The 25,228-nt window shown below is 37.8% G+C and overlaps 1 protein-coding gene and 1 pseudogene across 1 annotated transcript; both read left to right on the forward strand.

Annotated features, from left to right (window-relative positions):
- Window positions 1-18,716: 18,716 nt before the first annotated feature.
- Window positions 18,717-22,159, forward strand: LOC149572328 (reticulon-like protein B23). The gene is made up of 4 exons (XM_089813531.1): window positions 18,717-19,292; window positions 20,691-20,832; window positions 21,195-21,264; window positions 21,391-22,159. Exons 1-4 carry the CDS (start codon window positions 19,105-19,107, stop codon window positions 21,507-21,509), a joined length of 519 nt encoding a protein of 172 aa, XP_089669657.1. The 5' UTR covers window positions 18,717-19,104; the 3' UTR covers window positions 21,510-22,159.
- Window positions 22,160-23,114: 955 nt separating this feature from the next.
- Window positions 23,115-25,228, forward strand: part of LOC149572329 (putative E3 ubiquitin-protein ligase XBAT31) — a 98,946-nt pseudogene continuing 96,832 nt past the window's right edge.

Raw genomic sequence — 25,228 nt, forward strand, 5'->3', positions numbered from 1 at the left:
CTAGATAAGGAGAATAACATATACAATTGTGGAGGTTGTAGACATGCTCTTATTAGGTGAATCCTTCCAAGTACATTTGTCCACCATAGAATCTCAATAGTTGTCATATTTAACACAAGATGAAAGATGAGACTAAAAGGAATAAATTGTAATTCCTCCATCCCAAGGGCATATAACCAACCTCACCCCAAAGGATTAGAGGATTGAAGAGATCAATCTTAGACAATTCAGAAGAGAAGGTGGCAAAGCATTGACTGTAGTGGGTATCAAACGCTTGTTTAAGTGCGTGGACAAGGATGAGGTTGAGATCGAGGTCCTTAGGAAGAATAATGAGGTACTAAGGAATTTTTTTACCAAGATATTGGGTCACATTAAACTAGCTAATTAATATATTACATTGAAGGTTGTTCTAAAAAAGAGAGCCCCTTCTTCCATTTCATTCAGATTCTTTTTTGGAGGTTTTCTCCCAATAGAGGAAAAGTTTTGTCATTTATGGAGAAGAGTGTATAGGAGAGATAGTGTAGCTACTTTATTCCATTTATTATAATTTGGTAACACTAGAAAATTTAGTTGAAGACCATGAAAACATCTTGGATCAAGCCTGTGATTGGGATGTAAGGACGAGCTTGTAAAAAATAAAGAAGCACAAATAAAAGAAGCTCATGGCTATATAAGATGGTGCAGAACTGGACAAATTTGATGAAAGGATTTAGAGCATCTAGGTTGGAGGAAATAAGCTAATAGAGATATTCTCTTGAATATAAGATGTAAGATAAAAGGCTTCTAATGAAATGGTTGAAGGAGATTTCATTTTCAGTAACGTGGGTCTAGAATTTTACAAAGATGATGGCATATCACAACTATGCCTAGTGGCGATGGTGGTTTGACAATTCTGAGCCTTGTTTGAGACCGTTACCACTAAAGATGACCTCTAAAGGTTATTCTAGAGTGAGGAAATTTTGAAGAATCTTGATCATGAGACTGAGAGTTTTGAGATGGTGAGGAAGGAAGTAAGGGAGTTTCAAATGAAGGTAGAAAAAATACTTTAAAGTATGAACTTGTTGAATCCTTTTGATGTAATGGGGATAGTGGAGAGATTTGGATCAGAGCATCCAGGAGTGCCCTCAGAACCAAAAGCCGAGATACCGACATCCCAATTTTGCAGTTTTGGACACTTAGCTAGTTTTGTAGTTTTGGTTATAAAAATACAGAGATCTGTACTCTACAACTCCAAACTTGTCTTTGCACTCCTCAACTCCAAAGTTATCTCCCTAGCTCTGCAACTACATAACTTGGAAGAAATTTTGAGACCTAGCCTATAGATGCAGAGTCTTTTTCGATGATTTAGTTATCGACATGTTTATGCATTTTCCATTGTTAGATCCTATTTTAGATGGCTTCCTTGTGGGTTTTTGGAGGAGATGAGGTAGTTTGGAGTTGACTATGTGTTTCTCATGGAGATATAATGTTTTTTTTTATCAAAAGTGATCATATTTTTGGAACTAGAGTTTGAACAACACTTTAAAGATTAGTTTCAACTAGAGTTCCATCTTTTTTCTTCTCTTCTCTTCTCTTCTTCTCCTATTTTATTTTCACATAATGATCTCTTGTATGTAATAAAAATATAAAAAAGAGTGCAAGATAGACTAACATCTTATTAGAGATTGATTGATAACATAAAAAGTTAAGTCATATCCTTCATCTGCAATCTTGCCGCCCTTTTGCATTTTGAATTTTGAATGATGGTGGACCCTAAGCCTCTGGATCCGCCACCATGCCTAGACCTACAACTCGTGCTTGCGGTGTGCAAAGACTTGGCCGACTCGCTGAATGGTTGTGGGTCCATTGGTGTGGATGGGCTGTCTTGTGTTGACAATTCTACTTTGGAGGGTGGGCTGTCATGTGTGATGACATTGCTGCTTTGGGGGGTGGAATCTCTACTTGCTGTCAGTTGGGGGGAGGCCAAAAGTTGGATGTTGGTTCTCTATCAGGGTGGAATAATGCACTTGTGGGTACCCCAATGATCAGTCTAAATATAGAGAATCCCAAGATAACTCATGGTCAAGATGGCCCAGTGATTGCACTTCCTGATAGTATTATGGACAATGTGACTTCTGGCCTCAAACTTTGTGTTGCTGGCAGATTTGTTGCTTTCCATCCTACTATTGAAATGGTATGGAAATGGGTGGATCAGAAGTGGAAGGTCAAAGGCAGTGTAAGTGTTTTTGCTATGCCTAGTGGACTATTCTATTTCAAATTTACCGTGGAAGAGGATTTCAATACTGTTCTCTCTAGGACTTGGTATTTTGGGAAGCACTATCTGGCTCTGACTAGATGGCATCCAAGCTTTGATGCTAGCTTGGAGCTAAACAAACTTGCCCCTGTCTGGGTAAGATTACCGGGTCTCCCCCTGGAATTTTGGGATGAAAAGATATTAAGGTGGGTGGGGAATTCTTTCGATCATTTTGTCACTACTGATAAAGTGACAATGCAAAAATCAAGGCTGGTCTATGCTAGATTCTGTGTGAATGTAGCGCTGAATAGAACACTACCTATTGTTGTTACATTGAAGACTAAATGGGGTGAGAGAGTTTAGCCCATAGAGTATGAGAATGCAAGTTTGTACTGCCAAAGATGTGGGCAATTTGGCCACCTTATAGTGGATTGCAAAGCTAAAATACAGAAAGATAAACAGAAGGAGGGCTCACCAAGGATTGTTATTGAAACCTTGGGGGAACCTTCTGAAGTGTCCGAGAAGGTAGTAATGACACCCTCTATGGCTTTCTCCACTATGCTCCCCACTCAGGAAAATGGTTTGATTCCTGGGTGGAGGGTTGCTATGGAGGATAAGGACTCAGATGAATACCCTTTCAAAAGAGATCTGGAGGATCTTCTGGGCTCACCGCAGGTGAGGTCTTCGGAGGAGGCGTTATTGGAAGAAGGGGAAATTAAGGTATCCCACTCTCTCCTGAGTTCCTCAACAACTCAAAAAGGGGACGACCAGTAGGATACTCCTTCCAAGGAAATGGGGGTATCCCACTTTCTCCTAGGCTCCTCAACAACACAGATTGAGGATTGCTAGCTGATAATGCCTTCCAAGGGATGTGAAAATAGGGAGACAGTTTGCACCCCTCTAAGGATGGTTAAAGCTTCTTAGACTGAGACAGCTACGAAAGTACTAACAAGTATTGATAAGATGGATAAGGAGATGAGCCCTTCTTCACCTCAGGAGGAGGATAATGGAGACTGGGAAGTGCAGAAGAAGAAGAGGAGTGGGGGGAGAAAACTAGATATAGGTGCCTCAGGGATAGCTGGAAGACCATCGAGTAGAGTAACCAGGACAGAGAAAACTACAAGGGATGTGGCTAGTGGTAAGCAACTTACACTAGAGATAGTAACAAAAGGTAAAAAATGAAATTCCTTTCCTAGAGTATGAGGGGATTAAATAATCCCCAGAAGCAATATGCTCTCAAACAAATTATTTCTCAGGAAAAAATTTACTATGTGCTAATACAAGAAACAAAAATGTCTAGTGCAAGTTTTGTTAAAATAGCAAGTTATATCTGGCCGGGGGCTAGGTACTTACATATGGATGCAGATGGAGCCTCGGGGGGTATTGCCACCATGTGGAACCTAAACTCCATGAAGGGGTATGAGGTCTAGAAGGAAAAACATTTCATTATCAACTATTTCCAATCTAATAGTCATTGTTGGAGGCTGATCAATATCTATGCCTCTAATAGCAGAATTGGGAGGAAGGAAACATATGATAAGCTGACTAGGATTACTAAAACTATGAAGGAAAAGTAATGGATGTGTATGGGTGATTTCAATACCCCCCTTTACCATTCAGAAAAGCTGGTTGGTAACAGAGAATGTCCAGAGAGCTTGCAAGACCTTAATGAATTCATGAGGAAGTTGGACTTGATGGATGTGGAGTTGCGAGGAAACCCATGTACGTGGACTAACAATAGGAAAGGAGAGGATCTTATCTAGGTTAAGCTAGATAGACTATTAGTGTCAGGGAATTGGAGTAGAATGGGTAATTCCTATCTTGAGAACCTCACCAAAACGGTTTCAGGCCACTCCCCCATTTTATTCCATTGGGAGGATGGTTTTAAAGGGGGACATAAACCTTTCAGATATGAAATAATGTGGGAGTCTCACCCAAAATTTAGAGGAAGAATTCAGTATTGGTGGAACATAAGGATAGATGGTATTGCGTGTAAGGAAACTCAGGTGCGGAAACAGCTTCCTACACTAATCTCATAAGGAAAGTATGATGCAAATCCTATTAAAATCTTCTACACTTACAGATTCAATATCATATAAACAACAATATTGCAGCCAAACATGCATACATAAAATAGACAGAGAAAGGAACACATAACACAAGGATTTTTCGGTGGGGAAAAACCTTTCGGTAAAACAACCCCACCCCTTCAGAACCTGCATAATGTATTATCTTCAACACGAGGTTATAATACACTTGCAATGCAAGTTCAACATCAACAACATAAGACTCCAGTAGCTACTCGCAGTACCAACAATACACCTTTTCGCATCACTTCGCAACCCTAAAAAACACTTATAACATGCGCTTCACTTTAGGGCTACTCCCAAAAGGTAAACCGTATTAGGGTTTTACCATTCTCCGAGAAAATAGGAACCCCAATTTTTTTTTATTGGGGTAGAGTGTACAGTACTCAAATATCTTAGTTGCCACATGTCTTCACTTGTCATTGAATCTTCCTAACATTGCTCTTACGTGTCATAGGAATCCGTCATAACCATTTTACTCATGATCTCCTTACACACAATTCAAGATGTCGACACATCAACATTATTTGCAAGAAATACATTTTACAAAAAAAAAAAAAAAGAGAATAGGAATTATACAAGGTTGAGACACCTTATTCCTAACATTCTCCCACTTGTCGAACACCTTGTAAGAGCAACAAGAACATAACATGAACTAACCGCTATAGGCTGAAAGGCCCATAGAATCTGAACACCATCTAAACTTCTTAGTGCCCACTGGTTTCGTTAATGCATCTGCAAAATTCTTCATAGTATCTACCTTTTCCAAATTTACCTTTCCATCTTCCACCATATCTCTCACAAAGTGATACTGCACATCAATGTGCTTCGTTCTGGCATGGAAAGTTGGATTCTTTGCAAGGCAAATAGCACTCTGACTGTCACACCAAATAGTAATCTATTTAGCATCAACACCAACATCAGAACACAATCTCTTAAGCCAAATGGCTTCCTTACAAGCATAAGTAGCAGCCATGTACTCAGCTTCTGTAGTGGACAAAGCAACCACAGGTTGTTGCTTGCTCATCCAACTGATGGCACCACCAAACATAGTGAATACATAAGCACTGGTGGATCTCCTGCGGTCAATATCACCTGCCCAATCTGAATCCACAAACCCATGAATACAAACTGAATGCAGAGATCTAGAAGAGTTACCATGATAACATATGGAGTAATTTGATGTACCCCTCAAATATCTGAATACTCACTTAACTGCATCCCAATGTATCCATCCAAGATTAGCCATAAATCGACTCAGGACTCCCACTGCTTGGGCAATGTCTGGTCTAGTACAGACCATAGCATACATAAGGCTACCAACTGCACTAGCATAAGGTACACTACTCATGTCCTCCACCTCAGTAGGAGATTTTGGACAATCATCTACATATAACTTTGTTCCCACAGGAATAGGAACACATAGTGGTCTACAATCTGCCATGCTGAACCTGTCCAACATAGACTTCACATACTTACTCTGACTCAACCAAAGTTTTCTGTTAGACCTATCTCTACTGATTTCCATACCCAAGATGTACCTAGCTACCCCAAGATCTTTCATCTCAAACTATGCTGAAAACTGAGATTTAAAATCAAAAATCATACCCTTACCCTTCCCAAACAACAACATATCATCAACATATAATGTAACAATAAGAAGGTGATCATTTTCAATTCTGAAATAAACACAATGATCTAATTTTGATCTTACAAATCCAATTGACAACACAAAGGCATCAAAATTAAGGTACCACATCCTAGGAGATTGCTTCAAACCATATAGAGATTTCTTTAATCTGCAAACTAAGGATTCTTTACCTTTAACAATGTAGTGCTCAGGCTGTGACATATAAATCTCTTCCTCCAAATCACCATGAAGGAAAGCTATCTTCACATCCATCTATTCTATCTCTAAATCATATGATGCAGCAAGAGATAACAGAAATCTAATGGATGTCAACTTTGCAATAGGAGAGAATGTTTCACCATAATCTATTCCCTCTACCTGTGAATACCCCTTTGCAACCAATCTAGCTTTGTACCTTTCAACACTGCCATCTGCACAGAATTTCTTCTTGAACACCCATTTACAACCAATAGATTTTTTCCCTTTAGGAAAAGGTACAAGGTCCCATGTTTTGTTTTTCTCTAATGAAGCCATCTCATCATCCATAGCCTCAATCCAAGAACCTGCATCTTCCATGCCCAAAGCCTCTTTCATAGATCTAGGCTCATCAGTGTTAGTAATCAAAGCAAAAGCACAACTAGAATCTAACATAGAATAACCAAACCTTTCTGGTTGCTTTCTTTCTCTCATGGATCTCCTCAAGGGCTGAGGTTGAGGTTGTTCTTCCTCTTCTTCTGAACTATCAAAGCTGCTAGAGCTCTCCTCATCATTAGACCCAACATGGTCTCTTTGTTCAGTCTTCTCAGGGGTAGGAGGCAACTGAACAACATCTTTTTCCTTTTCTTTTTCATTTGGTTGTAGCACAATAGGAGAAGATGTTAGCTCTCTAAAAATAACATTTCTACTATACAACACCTTACTAGTCACAGGAACCCAAAGCTTGTATCCTTTCACACCAGCACTATACTCGATGAAAATACATTTAACAGCTTTGTTTTCCAACTTAGATCTTTTCTCCATTGGAACATGTGCATAAGCTTCACAACCAAAAACACGAAGATGTCTAATTGAAGGCTTCTTACCAGACCACACCTCCATGGGTGTCTTACCAACAAGGGCTAATGTAGGAGATCTGTTAACTAGATAGCAAGCAATGGCAATAGCTTCGGACCAAAACCTTTGTTCTAAACCAGCTCCACTAAGCATACTCCTAGCCTTCTCCATCAGTGTCCTGTTCATTCTCTCTGCAACTCCATTTTGTTGTGGGGTATACAAAGTTGTCTTATGCCTCTCGATACCTTGTTCTTTACAGAGCTGTTCAAACTCTGTTGAGCAAAACTCACCACCATTGTTAGTTCTCACACACTTAATCTTCTTACTAGTCTGATTCTCTACAAGGGCTTTAAATTCCTTGAATTGACTAAAGACTTGTGTCTTACTTTTAAGGAAATAAATCCATGTCCTTCTACTATAATCATCTATGAAAGATACAAAAAATACAAACTTGGAGGTTGAAGGAACTTTTACAGGACCAAATACATCAGAATGAATAAGATCCAAAACATCAGAAGATTTGTGAGAACTAGAGTAAAACTGAACATGATTTTGTTTACCATATACACAGTGTTCGTAGAAGTCAAAATTGAGATTGCAATCATTTAACCCCTCAATAAGATTTTTATTTTTCAGGGTTCTGAGACCCTTCTCGCCAATGTGACCAAATCTCAAATGCCACAACATTGTCTTTTCTGCAGGAAGCTTTCCTTCCAAAGTGTTTGCACCCTTAGGTACACTTGTTGCACTACCATCAGAACCACTAACCATAGTCTTCTTTACTGCTCGTTCAAATGGTGGGGATGAAGTGATAGCTACTCTCTTCTTTGAAACAGAAGAACTATTACACTGAGAAATGTGCGCATCAAGCTAAAACAAAGTACCTCTCCTAGTACCCTTAGCAAGCACCATAGCTCCTCTCATCATCTTACAATCATCTTTAGAAAAAACAACTTGCACACCTACATCATTCAGCATACTTACAGATAATAGGTTTCATGCCAAACCTAGAATGTGCATAACTCCATTGATTCCCTTTACTCGTCCATCAGGAAATTTGATAGTGACCCTTCCACGTCCAACTATCTTTAGGTGAGAATCATCACCCAAGTACACCTTTCCACCATCAAACTCTTCATATCTTGAGAACCAGTTTCGATGAGAGGTCTTGTGAAAAGATGCACCCGAGTCAACCAACCACACATCATCAGATGCATGGGCTACCAAAGCTACGATGAATGCATCGCCATCTTCTTGAGATTTTTTAGAACCAGAATCTGAGGCTTTCTTCTTCTTCTTAGGCTCTTTACAGTCTTTACGGAAGTGCCCAGTCTTATCACAGTTCCAACATTTTTCCTTGGACTTATTGGAAGTCTTTGACTTCCCACGGGATTTGGATCTACCCTTATTGTCATTTTTCTTCCCTCTTTCTATGGATCTCCCACGAACAGCAAGGGCTTCTTTTTTCGAAATGGAAGCCTTTCTCCGCATCTCCTCTGATAGCAGCGAAGACACCACATCATCCATTTTGAAAGTGACTAATGTGCTTCTAAGAGCCATCACAAGATGGTCCCATGAATCCAGTAAAGAACACAAAAGTGTGTAGCAATGATCCTCCTCCTCTAACTTGACACCAGCTGATGTCAACTGTGTAGCCAACATATTAAATGCATTTAAATGATCCGTTAAGGATCCACCTTCCTCCATTCCCAGAGAATACAACTTCTTCCTCAGGAACAACTTGTTCACCAAAGATTTGGCCTGATACACGGCCCCAAGTCTCTCCCACAAACTATATGCGGTTTTCTCATCTAGAACATTCAGAAAGACTGCATCGGTTAAACAGAGTCTTATGAGACCCTTAGCTTTACGGTCTTTGATATCCCAATCTTCTTGAGCTATAGTTGCTGGTCTTGTAGCACTTGTAGTTACTTCCCATAGGTCACGATCTTCCAACGTGTCTTCCATCTTGAGTTTCCACAACTCGAAATTAGTACCATTAAATTTCTCCACCTCCATTCTTCCATATGATGAACTCGCCATCTCAATCTGCAAATAAGATTCAGGATGTTCTGCACAAGACTCCCACTCAACTTGAGATTAGCTCAAAAACCCTACCCAACAACTAGGATCAAAAGTTGATCAAGCTCTGATACCACTTGTAAGGAAACTCAAGTGCAAAAATAGCTTCCTACACTAATCTCATAAGGAAAGTATGATGCAAATCCTATTAAAATCTTCTACACTTACAGATTCAATATCATGTAAACAACAATATTGCAGCCAAGCATGCATACATAAAATAGACAGAGAAAGGAACACATAACACAAGGATTTTCCGGTGGGGAAAAACCTTTCGGTAAAAAAACCACACCCCTTCAGAACTTGCACAATGTATTATCTTCAACACAAGGTTAGAATACACTTGCAATGCAAGTTCAACATCAACAATAGAAGACTCCAGTAGATACTCGCAGTACCAACAATACACCTTTTCTCATCGCTTCGCAACCCTAAAAAATGCTTATAACATGCGCTTCACTTTAGGGCTACTCCCAAAAGGTAAACCATATTAGGGTTTTACCATTCTTCGAGAAAATAGGAACCCCAAAAATTTTTTCGGGGTGATGCCCCGAACCCCACTATTGGGGTAGAGTGTACAGTACTCAAATATCTTAGTTGCCACATGTCTTCACTTGTCATTGAATCTTCCTAACATAGCTCTTACGTGTCATAGGAATCTGTCATAACCGTTTTAGTCATGATCTCCTTACACAAAATTCAAGATGTCGACACATCAACATTATTTGCAAGAAATATATTTTACAAAACAAATAATAAGAATAGGAATTATACAAGGTTGAGACACCTTATTCCTAACATTGCGATGTACAGGCTTACTCAGAAACTTGATAATATTCGAATGAATGTTAGAGCCTGGGCTAAAAGTTCATTTGGTGACTTATTTAAAATTAAAGGTGAAGTGGAGGAAAAGCTTAAAAAACTCCAAGGTGTCATTGCAGAAGGGAATAATTCAAAGGAGAATATTTAGGAAGAAGGGAGGTATAGAAAGAGGTGGAAAGAGATCCTTCAAAGGGAGGAAATCTTCTGGAAACAAAGATCTAGAATCCAATGGCTAAAGGAAGGGGATAAAAATACTACTTTTTTTCACAGGTCAACATCCAACCACAAAAGAAGAAACACTATATCAAGATTGAATGATGTAGGGGGAAGGGTTTTGAAAGAGCAGGAGGAGATGGGTAAACATGTGGTAGAATACTTTAGTAAAGTGCTTGAGAAAGACAACTTTACTGGGAACTCGGTTATCAGGAGAAGTTTGATTAATTCTATCCCAAGGATTCTTGGAGAAGAGGAAAATAGTTTGATCCTTGGTAATATCACAGAAGAGGAAGTCAAAAGGGTTGTGTTTTCTATGAAAGCCTTTAAGGCCCCAGGACCTGATGGATTCCCTCCTGCATTTTTCTAGCATTTCTGGGAGGTGGTTAAATCAGATGTGATTTGGGCCACTAGGGATTTTTTTAGAACATGTAAACTACTAAGGAGAATAAATAAGACCTTTATTGCCTTAGTTCCAAAAAATTCAAATCCTTTGAGCTTGCTTGACTTTAGACCTATAATTTTATGTAATACTATTTATAAGATCTTTGTCATGGTTTTAGTGAATAAATTAAAGCCTTTCTTGGAAAGAATCATTGGAAGTCCTCAGAAGGGATTTGTGCCAGGAAGACAGATACTGGATGCAGCTATAACCACCCATGAGGTTATCCATTCAATGGAAAAGAATAGGCAACCTGAGATGGCACTCAAGTTGGACATTTCCAAAGCATATGATAAGGTTAATTGGGACTTCCTTCATGATGTGCTAGAAAGAATAGGATTTAGTAATAGGATCATTAACCTGATCATGACGATGGTGGGTTCAGTACAATATTCTGTCCTGCTAAATGGTTCCCCTTGGGGTAACTTGAATGTAGAGAAAGGCTTAAGATAGGGTGACCCACTTTCTCCTTATCTTTTTATTATGATAGCTGAAGTTTTAGGTAGGTCTTTCTTGAAATTAGTTAATACGGGCTATATTAAAGGTGTTAAACCAGCTACTAATGCTGTAATTGAGGTTATACAACAGTTTGTGGGTCATACCTTCCTATTTGGGGAATCTTCACTTATGGAGGCAGAAGCTTGGAAGATGATTTTACACAATTATGAAGAAAGCTCAAGGCAACGGGTGAATTACCATAAGAGTAAGATTTATTTCTTTAACACTGAAGCCTTGCTTCAAAGAAGGATTAGGAAAATCTTGGATTGCCAATCCACTTGCCTCCCAGACACTTATCTAGGTCTTCCCCTTACTACTAAGGAAGTAACTAATGAATTCTGGTACACGATTGTGGAGAGAATTTAGAGGAAGCTTGTAGGTTGGAAAGGGAAGATATTAAGTAATGTTGGAAAATTACAACTGTTCACTGCTGCTCTTCAGGGAATCCCTATCTACTTCTTATTCATTTTCAAAATCAACCAAAACATGGCAGAGAAAATTGAGAGAATTCAAAGGAATTTCCTGTGGTCAAGGACAAAGGAGAAAAATAAATTGAGTCTAGTCAACTGGGAGGAGGTGTGTAAACCAAAATTAAAGGAGGGGTTAGGGGTTAAAAAGGTTGAAGGATCTTAATAAAGCTCTCCTCACAAAAATTGGTTGGAGACTGGCAAAAGGAAATATGGGATGGGGAAATATCATGAAGGCTAAATATTTGTCTAATACCTCCTTTAGGTGGAACCTATATAATAATGACCTCCCTGGAGGTTCAAATATTTGGTAGAATATTGTTAGGAATGGAGGTTTGCTGAGAGAAGGATTGAGGTGGATTGTGGGGAATGGATTCAATATCAGATTTTGGGAAGACAGGTGGATGAATGGGAAACCGTTGGCCTTGAGTAAATATAATGGTTTAATGGAACTTCTTAAAGAGGATATAAGGGGAAAAGTTGGGGACTATATTGATCAAGAGAGGAGGTGGAAGAAGCTTCATAAGGAGGGCTACTCACATGAGGATGTTGTTCTCTTAAAGGAACTGGAAGAATTGATAAAAGAATAGAGACTCCCCTTACTGCTTCAGGAGGATATTATGGCTTGGGACTTGACCCCAAATGGGAACTTCACTGTAAAATATACATATACTTTCATGTTCAGTAAGGATCCTAGCCCAATTCTATGGCGTAAGGTATGGATTACTAACCTTATTCCTAAAATCAATTTCTTTTGGTGGACGACACAACATGGCAAAATTTTAACACTTGACAATTTGAAAAAAAGGGGGTTCTATATAACAAACCGTTGCTGTCTGTGTAAGGAAAAGGAAGAAAGTATTTTCCACCTTTTCATAGAGTGTTAGTTTGCTTTAGGGATCTGGACTAAGGTTTGGGAAAGATTTGGTGTGGCTTGGGTTATGAAGGATAACTTGGGCCAGTTTGTGGAGTGCTGGGATTGCCCCTTTTACCACCCAAGATTAGTTTTTTTATGGAATATTATTCCACCATATGTTTGTTGGCACATATGGAAAGAAAGAAATAACAAGATATTTAGGGAGGAAAGTAAGATAGTGGAAGTGGTTTTTGGAATAATGAATAAATTGTTAAAGGAAAATTTAAGAGTGGCTAAATGTAAAATGCCAAAGGAGGAGCTAGGTAGACTTGAAGGCCTGGTGGCTGAAAATTGGGGTTGTCAAGAGGATTTCTTCCTTTTTGATAACTTAGCTAGGGGGAGGAGACAACAGACAAAATGGAGACCTCCCACCATAACACAGTATAAATTGAACTTTGATGGTGCTGCAAAAAGAGGATTTGGAGCAACTGGAGGTGTGCTATGGGATAGGAATTGTGATGTGTTGTTGGTTTATGCAGGTAAGGTGGGGAATGGTAGCAATAATGTGGTAGAGGCTATGGTGTTATTATGGGTTCTTCAACTCTCTAGGGAAAGATAAATTATGGAGCTAACAATAGAAGGGGACTCCAAATTAGTGATTGATTTGGTTAAGGGGGAGGCTAGATCAGGATGGAAGATTAAAAATATCATCTTGGATATTAAGCAAATCTTGAATGAAATGAAAATGGCCCACCTGCAACACATCTATAGGGAGGGCAATCAGGTGGTAGATGCGGCAATTGCCATGGGGTTTAATGCAATGGCAATCACGTGTTGGGAGAATTTAGCTGATCTCAATGAAGATTTAAGGGTGTTGATATCCAAGGAAAAAGGCAAGATAAATTCAAGATGAAGTCTATAAACTTTAAAAGTAAGGCCAAATTTGGCAAGACAACGATTTTAGTCACTAAATTAAACTATTGTGTTTTGGAAGTAAAGGGAAGACATGGCCATACAACCGACAAGTGCAGTGATTATGAATTAAGAAAAATTCTTTTCTTAATTATGGAAACCCGTTGCGAGTTTCAAATTGCTCTCCAAAGGGAAGTACGAAAGATATTATTAATCGGGGTGTCAAAAATTGTTGCGGTGAGAAAATTATGATTTTTCACCTCCACGAATCCCATAATAACTCGGTATGGGATTTTGGAGCTCATCAAACGCGGGTCTGCACTTTTTATTTTCATCTTTTCAAAAGAGTTAAGAAGGAGAGCAGTTGCAGAAAGATCGAAGCCAAAAAAGTTCAAATGCGTATTTCTGAAGAAGGGGAGTCATAAATTGGAGAAATTGAAATGGGGGGTGGGACCTGAATCGGTTGGAGCCAACAAAAATTGAGAACTGTAAGGACATAATGGATACCTGGTTTTTACTAAAGGAAGGGGTTTTTTTGCCCTACATGATGTCGATGGCTGGATATGATGAGAATTGCGAGCACCAATTTGTGAATAGCTAGAATGATAGGAAGGTTACCATCAATGGTATCACCTTCCAAGTCACAGATGAAGTAATCACCATGGAGAACGACCTCTCCATGAAGGGAAAAAAATGGAGGAAAGTTACCAAAATTACGGATGAGGCCAGCATGAATAACTTTTTCGCGGAGGCTGAGGAGCCGATTCGTTACATAGGTGGGTTTAAAAGAGATAAGTTACCCGCTCCCTGGGATGATGTGTGCTTGGTCCTTATGAGGTATCTAACACTGGAGGGTAGGTTTGGTGTATGCTATTACTACCATTTTCCTCTTTGAATCATTTCAGAAATAGGGACTTCATTTCTATTCCTTTTTTTCTTCTGCACTCTCTTGAAGACATGGTTGCTGATCTTAGGAAAAAAGAGAGTAAAGGTTTAAATTTTACCATAATTCATCAAGGCTTAATTTTCTACCTTTATTAGTTTCACCTCGCCTTGTGTCCCCCCAGAGAGGTGGTTGTGGAAAACCCATGCCATGGTTAGAACTCCCCCCTAAGCTCAAGTACGAGGATGATAATGCACACCCCCAGGCCATCCCCTAGTAAGGAAACTAAGAAAAAGAAAAAAATCAACATAGCCTTAGAACAAAAGGAAAACAAGAAGATTAAAATTGAAAAATTAGTGGAGGTTGTTCGACAAGATTCAGAGGAGAATAATGGGGGTAAACCTAAAATGAGGTCTAATAGGCTTGCCCAATCCCAGGCTAGGTGCAAACATAAGTCCCTTAGATACCCAGTGGAGGAGGTTGAAGAAGATAGCTTTGGAAACAACAATGATAGAAGGGAGGAGGAAGATATTCCCAACTCCAAGAAGGATGATGGTAATGAGGAGGGGGAGAAATTTTTTAACTCTAGGAACAATTCGGTGGATGATACTCAAACCTAGGCGTCTAATGGAAAAATGAGGAAAACTGAGACCACCCATGTGTCTGCCAGCTTCTCCCTCAAACCTATTACCTTTTATGAAGAGAACAACAAGAAGGATAATTCCCCCATAACCATTTCTTCCCCTACTAAGGAGAATTCAAAGGTTTCCTCTAACCCGTGGGTTTTGCAGGATAAATCACAGGTGCAGAAAATGAAGGAGGTTGCTGCAAAGGGAGACACGGGGCCTAAAGATAGGACTGAAGTGATGGACGAGCGATACATGCATCTGGAAAGAAGGGTCAAAGCTTTGGAGGAGGGGTTCTTCACCTTCTCCAAATTTGGCCTTAAAGTTACCCATGTTGCGGTAACAACCCTTCAATTGCTGGCACAGGAAAAGGAGGACGTAGGCTTGGACATGGAGGACCATAAGTTGCTCTTCAAGTTTCTTGCTGATGACTGGGCCCAGATCTTACTACATGCAAAGGGGAAGGGGAAAAAGGAAAACTAAGTTTTTTTATGTTCTTATCAGTTACTACGATCTTTGGATCCAAAGACTTTTAATACTTTACTGGCAGTATTGGTTTTGTTGGTTATCAGCTGTAATTAAGACTTGGGTTGGCTTGGGTACCTTTTTGGACAATGTGGAAATCTAGTAGTTAGTTTGTTTCCTTTTGGGTTTTAGTTTAGTTGTTGGTCTTTGTTCGTGGTTATAGACTTTTGGATCTTTGCTTAGTTAATTTTTTGACTACTAGTGTTTTTGGCTAGTAATGTGCTGGTTACCAGCTTTTTGATTGTATTTGGGCCGACCCCCTTGCTTTTGGTCGCTTTGAATTTCAAAAACATCTTATTAGGGATTAGTTTTTCATAAATTTAGATTAAAATGCATTGTATTCATATTTATTTTGCATGAGACAAACCCTACCTCCAAAAATCACAAAGTTGAGGTTGGTTCTCTATAAAAACATGATTGTATAATGTAATAAGGGTTGGCATTTTATGCAACAAAAGATATGCAATTGTTGCTCCAATGAACTATGTGTGGTTACTCCCACTTGACTATTATGTCTTCATAATTTAATGTTTATGAATGATGAAAGAGTTGGTTTTTATTGCATGTGATGCTTGTTGATTTTAATTTATTGGAGTTTGTCATAATTTTTGTGAATACCTCTGTCATAAAAAAATGCAAGAGGAATCTCTATTAGTGAATTCATAGAAAATTGTCTCCTATTTACATATATCCAATGGATGCACAATTTGATGAAATGTGAAACATTACAACCTTTGAAAAAGTTCATCTGATGATTGCATCTACGAAGTCACGATTGTGTTGCTCCTAGCTACATGGGTTTTCTACCATTCCCTCAAAGAATTAATTCATAGAAGTGTTGCAACAATGACTTATATCCATTAAGGTTTTTGATTTTTGGAAATTTATTTTATCTCTCATTACCCTAATCTCTTTGCATTTTAATATTTGAATATGATTCACTTAGGAAATTCACAATTTAGTTGCACATTAGAATCTACATGCATACAAAAATAAAATAAAATTGGAAGTTGTCATATTTTTAGTCATTTTATAGGCTTCATGATTTTAAAGTTTAGAATCAACAAATGCCTCCTTGTGAACAATCACATTTATCTCCTATTGCACTATCTAGGTGGCTAATAAACAACCCAAATGAAACTTGGAGTTGATTTCCTCAACAGTTCAAGAGAGAAATCCATCTCAAATTCTAAACCCAAATTCTAAACCTAATACTAATCCAAACTCAACATTCCACATCCCATTAATATTATTACTATAACTCTAACCATATTACTAACCTCAACCCTAACCCCTTAGTCTAATCCTAACCCTAAATGTCAAACTGAATATTATGATAATCATATCTGTTGTTAAGAACATGTGTCTCAACCTTGCAATCTTTTTTTGGAAAATTCCAAAATTTGTTTGTGGAAGTTTTCCACTTGTTTATATCTTGGAAAAGAGTGTATAAAATACCAAAAGGTGCCCTGTCCATAGTAGAATATAGGAGGGCCATTTTTAGAGCATAGTTATCTTGTTTTATGACTTTTATGGGGGTCTAAACTAAGAGACAAAATTATGGACGGGATTACTATTATAACCTCGTTGTTTTTCCATCTTGGAAATGTAAATGTCAAAAATGGGTAACATGTGGCATGGTAGTTTTGCCCATGGTTCTATAAAACCACAAGTGGTTTCTAGGTTGTAAAATTACTATAAAAGGAGGGCTTGGGGAGGTGTTTGGGTCATTGAGTTCAGTTTGCAAGACTGGGTGCTAGAAGTAGTCTCTCCGAGTTTGAGTTGTGGTGATGTGCCCCTGTAAGAACTTGCATTGCAAGTGTATTGTAATCATCTTGGTTTGATAATACATTGTGCGGGTTTTGGAGGGTGGGGTTTTTCTCTCAGAAGGGTTTCCCCACGATAATCACTGTGTTATGTGTTCATTGTTATTTTGATTATGTTATTATGCATTTGTTGAGATCTTTGTGATATTTAAGTTGAAATTTTCATAACCATCCTCTCAAGATTAGCATAGGAAGCATTTCTGCACACCTTTGCTACCTTACATCTGTAAACCTAAAATCCTATCCCTAACCATGTCCTTAATCTCATCCTAACCCTAACCCCTCACCCTAAATTTAATTATTATCGTTAACATTATACTACTCATAACTTTAAGCCATTCAAAATTAATAGTAACCATGTCCCTACCATTGACTCTAGGTGAAATGGTAAGGTTAAATGTGATACTAACCCTAATTCTAACTCTAACCTTGACAATACCCTTAAAACTAACTCTAACTATTAACATATTAGTATTCCCAACTCTAACCAATACACCTTAACACCAAACCTAATTTGACCATTCTCCCTATTTGTCATAGTAGCCTTAACCCATATTCTAAACTTAATACTGATCAAAACTCTAGACTCTACATCCCATCACTAATCTTACTATAACCGTGATCATATAACTGCTCCAAAATTTAAATTGTTCCCTTGAATCGTAACCATAACTCCACTATTCACCCCAGGTGAAATGCTAAAGTGAATTGTTATACTATCCCCAATTCTTACCATAACCATAACACTAACCATAATTACTACTTTAAACCTAATTATTAACCTAACTCTAACCTTAACTGTTGCCCTAAAACTAATCTTAATCCTAATAATACCTCTAACACTCACAATACCCTTAAAAGTAATCCAAGCTAATAATAACATTAAGACTAGCCATAACTCTAGTTATAACCGTTAACATAATACTACTACTACTAAGGTTAAATTGTTTAGTTGACAATAATTCTACCATTCATCCTCGGTGAAATGCAAAGTTAGATGTTCAACTAATTGTAATCGTAATATTTTTTAATCATAACTCTATTGCTACTATTTTTTAATTTGATTTTACAACATTGAACTTAATTTTTACCACAACACTAACCCTAACCATAACCGTATCACTAATATTAATTGTAATAAAATCATTAAACTTGACCCTAACGCTTCCTGTAACAATAACTCTTATTGCTATATATTTAAATATTAAAATTCTTAAAATGTCTTACATACTCAATAACAACTACTATTTATATTGAATAACTACTATTAGTAAACACACATATACAGGATTCTAGAGCTTATTTTCATCAACCCTCACTGTGACACACACATTTCACATTGATGGAAACAAGTACCTCGAAAAGAATTATTCTCAACAATTATTTAATAATTTTCTTCGTCTAACTTATCAAGATATAGCCGAAACAGTGTCTCCAATTTGGGGTTAAATTTTCATTGGCATAATTTGAATGACACCTTAATCATGCAAAAATGTCGAAAAAATATCATTCAATTTTAGATTGACCAAATTAAGTGGTGGGAGACTATATTGCACGCTTGCTTACATTCAGATTGGTCATTGGTCACCAGATTTGGAAGCTGGAAGCTGCGACCCATTGAAATCTGATGTGTAACCTGCCACGTAGATGTACATGCACATCCATTATTAGCAATTTGCCTGTTAAGATATTCCAATCGCTAATTTTGGCGTACTGGAAAAACATTATGCAAAAGAAATCCACATCACTTTATTCTTTTTTTCATTCACAAACACAGAGAAGCCAGCGAAGAAAGAAGCGTGGAAGTGTGCGGACCATTTTAAAAGTAGATACCAAACCAAACATCAGACGAAAAATATAGATCTCCAATTTAAGTAATCTCCTGAGAGAAAGCGAGAAAAAAAAATCATAAAGAGGTTTGCATTTATCCTCTGATTAGATGCCATCAAATGGAACACAAAATTGCAGCAACGAGGAAGCCGGGAATGCCTCTGGTGATTCTCATATGCGGAAGTCTGGTGTATTATCACTGCGCTGTAAGGAATTCAAGCATGGTGTCTCTCCTCTGTGATGTTTTGATTGTTCTCTTATGTTCCCTCGCAGTTTTGGGAATGCTCTTCCGTCAGATGAATATTTCGTAAGTATAAATAAAATCTCTATACCCACTTAAAAATATTTGTCCTCTGTAACACCCACGTCTGTTTTTTAACTTCTTAAGTTGGGCTGTCCATCTTTAAGCTGATTGCTAATTCAATGATGCAGACACATTATCTATTTAGTAGCGGTAATACCCACTTATGCATTTTAAGTTTTGTGAAGTGGGTTAATGTCGATTTCAGCTGGCAGCTTTTCTTGCTTCATAGTTACTCTTGAAACTAATGACCCTTAATTAGGGATATTATGAAATATGACGATTGTGGAAACCATATGTCTACAATATGAATACTTTTCAGCCATTTGTGAGACATTTTGGAAACTTTTGAAATGCACGAAGGTTTCAGTGATCATGAGTTACAGTTGGTCGAGCATGTTTCTTGAATCTTACACTGCCCATGATATCGTTGTCGCGCCTACAGTGCCCCGTATTCGGTACTTGATCCAAAATTAAAAACCCTTAGTTTTCTTTCGAGACTTCCCCATGTTGTTATCAATTTGAGGTTCTCCTTCTACAAATCTATTTGTGAAACCGGGAAACCAAGCGATAACGGTAAATATTTGGGCTGAGGCCTTTCTGTCTGCCTGACAAAAATTATGACCTACATTGAGTTTGAAATTAGTTAAGGATTTACCAAAGTAGGTGTGCTTCGAAGCCCATTGATTTATTCTTATTTTTAGATTGAGTTAGTGAGATCAGGGCTTGAAGACGAACCCACACTTATTAGGACATCCAAGTTCAAAGTTCGATTGGGGAAAAACTCTAGCTGGGGATAAACACCTCTCGCCGCAAATAGGCAATCTTGAGACATTAAGATTACACCCAATTGCTGGAGAAATGACTCTAGTGCATACACTCCAGGTGTAGGTGGATTAGCAAGTTATAATGTACTATTTAACTTGGGCACAAGCTCAAAAACTGGAGCACAAAATGGGAACAATATATAAGGTAAATGGAAAACAATGCCCTTGCTCCCACAAGGAGATCTCATATGCCAAATCGATGCCGAACTTGGTGATTTCTTACAAATCTGCCTTTTCCTTTACCTTTGGCCATTTTCTCTTTTGTTAATCCAACATAAATTGGTTGGTTTCTTGTAGTTCCTATATCGGTTTGCCTTTGTGGAGATAAATAAAATCTTATCTATTTATCTATCTATCGCCTCTAGTTCTACCACTTTTAAAAATAAAGTTTGGCCTACTGAATTGGGCATGGGCTCTTATTACAGCTCAAGTTACAGTCAAAATGACCACCTAAAATGAGGAGGGGAACTCCACAAATAAAAATAAAAATTAAGAAGTACATCTAGCGGTGAGAACATTTTTGAAGGTTGTGGCTTATCTTGGATTTCACAGCTCTAATGTCAATGGGTGTTGGCAGAGTTCCCGTGGACCCTTTGGAATGGCAAATTTCACAGGAGACTGCAAATAAAGTTGCTGCATGCATGGCAAATACGGTTGGTGCTACTGAATCTGTTCTTAGAGTTGCTGCAAGTGGTCATGACAAGAAACTATTCCTCAAGGCAAGTACTTTTGTTGAATACTAGTGAGGTTTAGAAATAAGGAAACTTTTTTGGGCATTGAAATAGGGTCAATGATTCTGCTCTGCATAGTTAACTGCCCAAGATTTTTGCTCCTAGATATCTATTGTTGATCTAGGGTATTGCTCTAGAAATTTAAAAATTCTATGCAAGTGATAGTGGCATTTTGTCCATTGGGACTGTGAATTCTGCATGTGCAGAATAACGCTCAACACTGAATACACAATTGCTAATTGCAAACTCTGAATGGTTTCATATAACAGGGTTTATTATTATACAAGTCAGTTGGAAAAATGTATTCTGTCGATTTTCCTGTAATTAAGAATCTAGCATCCTGCTTGCAGGTTGCTGTTGTCCTCTATCTACTTTCTGTTCTGGGAAGAGCAGCTTCAGGTGCCACGGTTGCATATGCAGGTGCTGAATCAATACTTTCTTTTTAAGATGCTTTTGTTTGGTTTAAAGATGATTTTACATATGGATGAAAAATAAGCAAGGTCTTATTCACAAAGCAAACTGATCATATTTTGTCACATTGAACAGCATTATGGATTATTTCATTGATTTTCTGCTCATGCAAGTTGTCACCGGATGCAAGTTGTCAACCTCAATTCCTCAATAGGAAGAGAGATGGAACAAAAGCTGGAGGGCAGGAAATTTGATTGTATCACTTTTCTGGTTTGGGGCAACTTTGCCTGATGGTTATTTTGATTCATTCTCTTGGAATGACTAAAACCTCCACCATTTAAGACAAAAAAAATCATCATATAACTGCTCACTATAACCAATGGCATCATTTTTGCTTCCACTGCTAACTGCTAGGTGATCATTCTATGAGGTGCTAACAAAATTCTATAAACTATGAGCTGTACTGTTCAAGATCTTAAAGATTGTGATTGGCTTATCTGGTTCTTGAAGTTGAAAAGGAGTATGTAGTTTCAGTAACATAAACATCAATCTGGATCTATTGTAGACTTGGGCTGATCACAATTAACTGGAATCTGTAAGATGCTCGTAAAACTTACAACAGTGAACAGCTTTTTGAGTCACCAGTGCCGAATTTCAAGATTACAATAGTATCGTTTTGTAATGGATCTCAGTTAATTCTGATGGTGTTTGCATGTGAGAACATCAGGCATCAGAAGCTTAACTTAAGCTAGTGCCACAATTTCGCTTAAGCCTAACAAAAGTGAACAGCTTCTATAACCTGTTGTTATAACACACAACTCGTTAAAATATAAAGATGTACACGCACCTTTTAATAGACATCTGTATTATTTAATGTATAGTTAAAATGTAGTCATTTGACAAATGCAAGTTGTGTATCATCTTTTGAATCCAAATTTATTCATGCCAATCTTTGCAGTCTAATAATTGCTTGCATAATTAGAGAGAATTCTTGTATTTTGAGACATTATCCTGTTGCCGCGTGCTCACTTATAATTACTAAATATGGTCGTAAACATGCTTTTGATACTAGGTTAAGATTTCTATTTGGTTGATGAAATTTTAACTATTTGGAGTTCCATATTGCTACAGTATGAAATACAAATGACAACCTGATGGGGAAGATAAGAAATGTATACGAAATGTTATTTTTTCATCTTGACCTGCTATTGCTTAACGGTTCCTTCTCCAAAAGAGTATCATCTTTATTGTTGCTTTGTGCTTTCTAAAAAGATGTCTTTATGTCTCCTACTGTAGAAGAATTAATAGTTAGCTGGCGATGGAGGTGCCTTTAATATTGCAGCATATGAGAAAATATGAGTATGGCCATATTTATATATTATGTAAAAGTTAGTCACCAAAACTTGTGGGTACAGGGATTGGAGATATGGTCCTTGGCTGTATACTGGAGGTTCCTGGTAAGTAATTTAATTCAAAAAGTCAAAGTGAATAATATTATAATTTTATTATTGTTGAACTACAACTTTGTGCGGCTTCACCCTTGTATTACTTTCCAGAAACGATTACATTTACAGAGAGTCCATCAGCATCACAGTCCAGCAACTGGGCAAAAACAGCCCCTAGCTTAGGAGTTGACCTCTACCACTTACAACCTACCTGACACTATAGACGATAATAAAAGATAATTTACATTCGAAGCAACCATATAACAACCCAAATTTGGGGCATTCCCCAAGTCAGATACCAACTCTTACATGAGCAACAAACATTAAAATAAAACTATCAGACAATACCTAGCTGATGTAGTGAAAGACATTCTGAATAAAGGAAATCAGCCCTAGGGATTCTTTCCCAGGGACATGGTATCTGCCAATAGGCATTCAGGACTGCACGCGTCTTCGCCATTAGAGCTTGGTAAAGCAAACTGCATGTCTGTAGCCCCAGGAGTGGGCATCACCTCCTCTGCATTGTCCTCATCTGCAATGAAACCCTTCGCAACAAAAAAACTCTGCAACCATCCCAGACCACCATCATCAGACAAATCCGCCAGCTTCTCCAGGAACAGGGATGCCTTTGAGCAATCCTCGAGTCATTCTGATTACTCAATAATCGTGTATTTCGGCACATCCTTGCCCCTTCTTTGACGAACAAGATAGTCCTAAGTGAATAATATTAGGTGGCCTCCCATCATTTTTGTACTAGCGTGAGGGACACACCATTCTTTTGCTGGATTAGCTTGAAAATTATAGATGGTTTAACGGCGAGTGGTTAATATTATCAGATTTCCACAATCCATTTGTTAGCACATTCATTTCTGGATTCAATTGTGTATTTTTTTTAGCATCCAGAAATGAATTTGTTAACGAGTTGTTACATCATCTACAATTTTCAGTGAGATTTGTGATTTTTTTGAAAGACACAAGCAAAAAATGAATGGATTCTTGGGAAAGAGATAGTGATGTCAAGAAGTTTATGACAACTGAAATATGAAATTGCTGTAAGAAAACTGGGCATATCATGACAGAAAGAAGTTTGATAAAGGCCATAAACAGTTCTAAAAGGCCTTCAGTGAAAGACAATAAGGACTGCAACTAGACGATCCAATAGTCCAGGGCTGCAATATAAGACAGTAGGGAGATCACTAACATTCTCACTAAACAGGAAACCCACTACAATGGCTATGCCCAAGCTAAGAACTGAGAAGGAAAATTAGTATTTGCTAAAACAGCTTTTTAAAATCATCAGAGTTGCAATGCCTGAATATTAAGCACTTCTTCTTGAGGAGCAGGGGAATAAATACACCTTTCACCCTTGCTAAGGCAAGTTATAACTAGCGTTTGTACCAAATGAGGTGCAATGGTTTAGCCGATAGTAACATATACTAAGTGTTTGATTAATTAAAAACTTGAATTCGAATTTCATGCAGTCCATTCACATCAGTATTATGAGACTACTTTGGTTACATGACAATAGAATGTTTAGCTGGTAAGCAGTTTTGGGAGAGGTTCCTTATATTTTTCATTGCAGGACCACAGAGATATTGAAAATGTGCATGCACGATTTCTTGAAACAGTACCATATAAGCTTATTTCTGAATCTCTATTGTTGCAGTTTTACTTACTCTGTATAGACTTAGCCCATGTCTTTATGATTGTTATTTGCCTCTGATTGCCTAGTGTATACCAAATTTCAAAGCTCATAGATGGTAGTATGCGGTTTTATCCTAAAACTTAATCATATTATTTTTGAACTGTAGAACTTTATAGATTGAAAAATTTCCAAGGATTATATTTACTCTACAACATGCATATAGAGAAATAAGTGATGGAAATTGAGTAAAAATATATGACGGATTATAAGAGTTGCACGATTAGACAAGAATTTGTTACCAAGTTTGTTATAAATACTTATAATAAGTTAGGATTAAATAGACAATTGAAAGACAGTTTAAAATGCCAGAGTACATGGATAGGAGACTCAAATTCAAAATTGTTCCCACCTACTCGTCAATATGACAGTAGCAAGAGGCTTAAATCAATGACAAATATAAATCTATGACAGAATTGAAACTGATCCAATGTTAGAGGATATGACAAAGCCATGATTATTTGGGAGGAACAAACTTACAGAATGATAAGACATATGTATGATGGTTTACAACAATGGATAGTGCCACAAATGCATGGTGGTTTACAACAATGGATAGTGCCACAAATGCAAGGGGCAACAAAGTTAAGGGAGCCACCAAAAAATTGTGACAAACCATATAGTGACAAGAGGATATACTTGTTGAAAGAAGCTAACACAGCGAGGAAAGGATAATGTAGGTTATAAGGCACAATCAAGTCCTCAAAAGATTTGATGAGGAGGATGTGTCTAGTGATCTACTTTATGTGGAATTGTTGAGAGGAGCATGATGTAGGATGAAAGACTAAGTTGGAGGTCAAACAAGATAGGGGAAAGATGACAACCC

The sequence above is a fragment of the Cupressus sempervirens genome, chromosome 2 (genome assembly GCF_028749045.1).
Source record: "Cupressus sempervirens isolate cs-2001-9-10 chromosome 2, ASM2874904v1, whole genome shotgun sequence".
NCBI lineage: Eukaryota > Viridiplantae > Streptophyta > Pinopsida > Cupressales > Cupressaceae > Cupressus > Cupressus sempervirens.

What these genes read in the sequence shown, in the direction of transcription:
- LOC149572328 (XM_089813531.1), top strand. Translation starts at nt 19,105, where the DNA reads ATGGAACACAAAATTGCAGCAACGAGGAAGCCGGGAATGCCTCTGGTG. An exon ending in TTCCGTCAGATGAATATTTC is followed by an intron (nt 19,293 to 20,690) that starts GTAAGTATAAAT and finishes GGGTGTTGGCAG; the next exon opens with AGTTCCCGTGGACCCTTTGG. An exon ending in TGCCACGGTTGCATATGCAG is followed by an intron (nt 21,265 to 21,390) that starts GTGCTGAATCAA and finishes CACATTGAACAG; the next exon opens with CATTATGGATTATTTCATTG.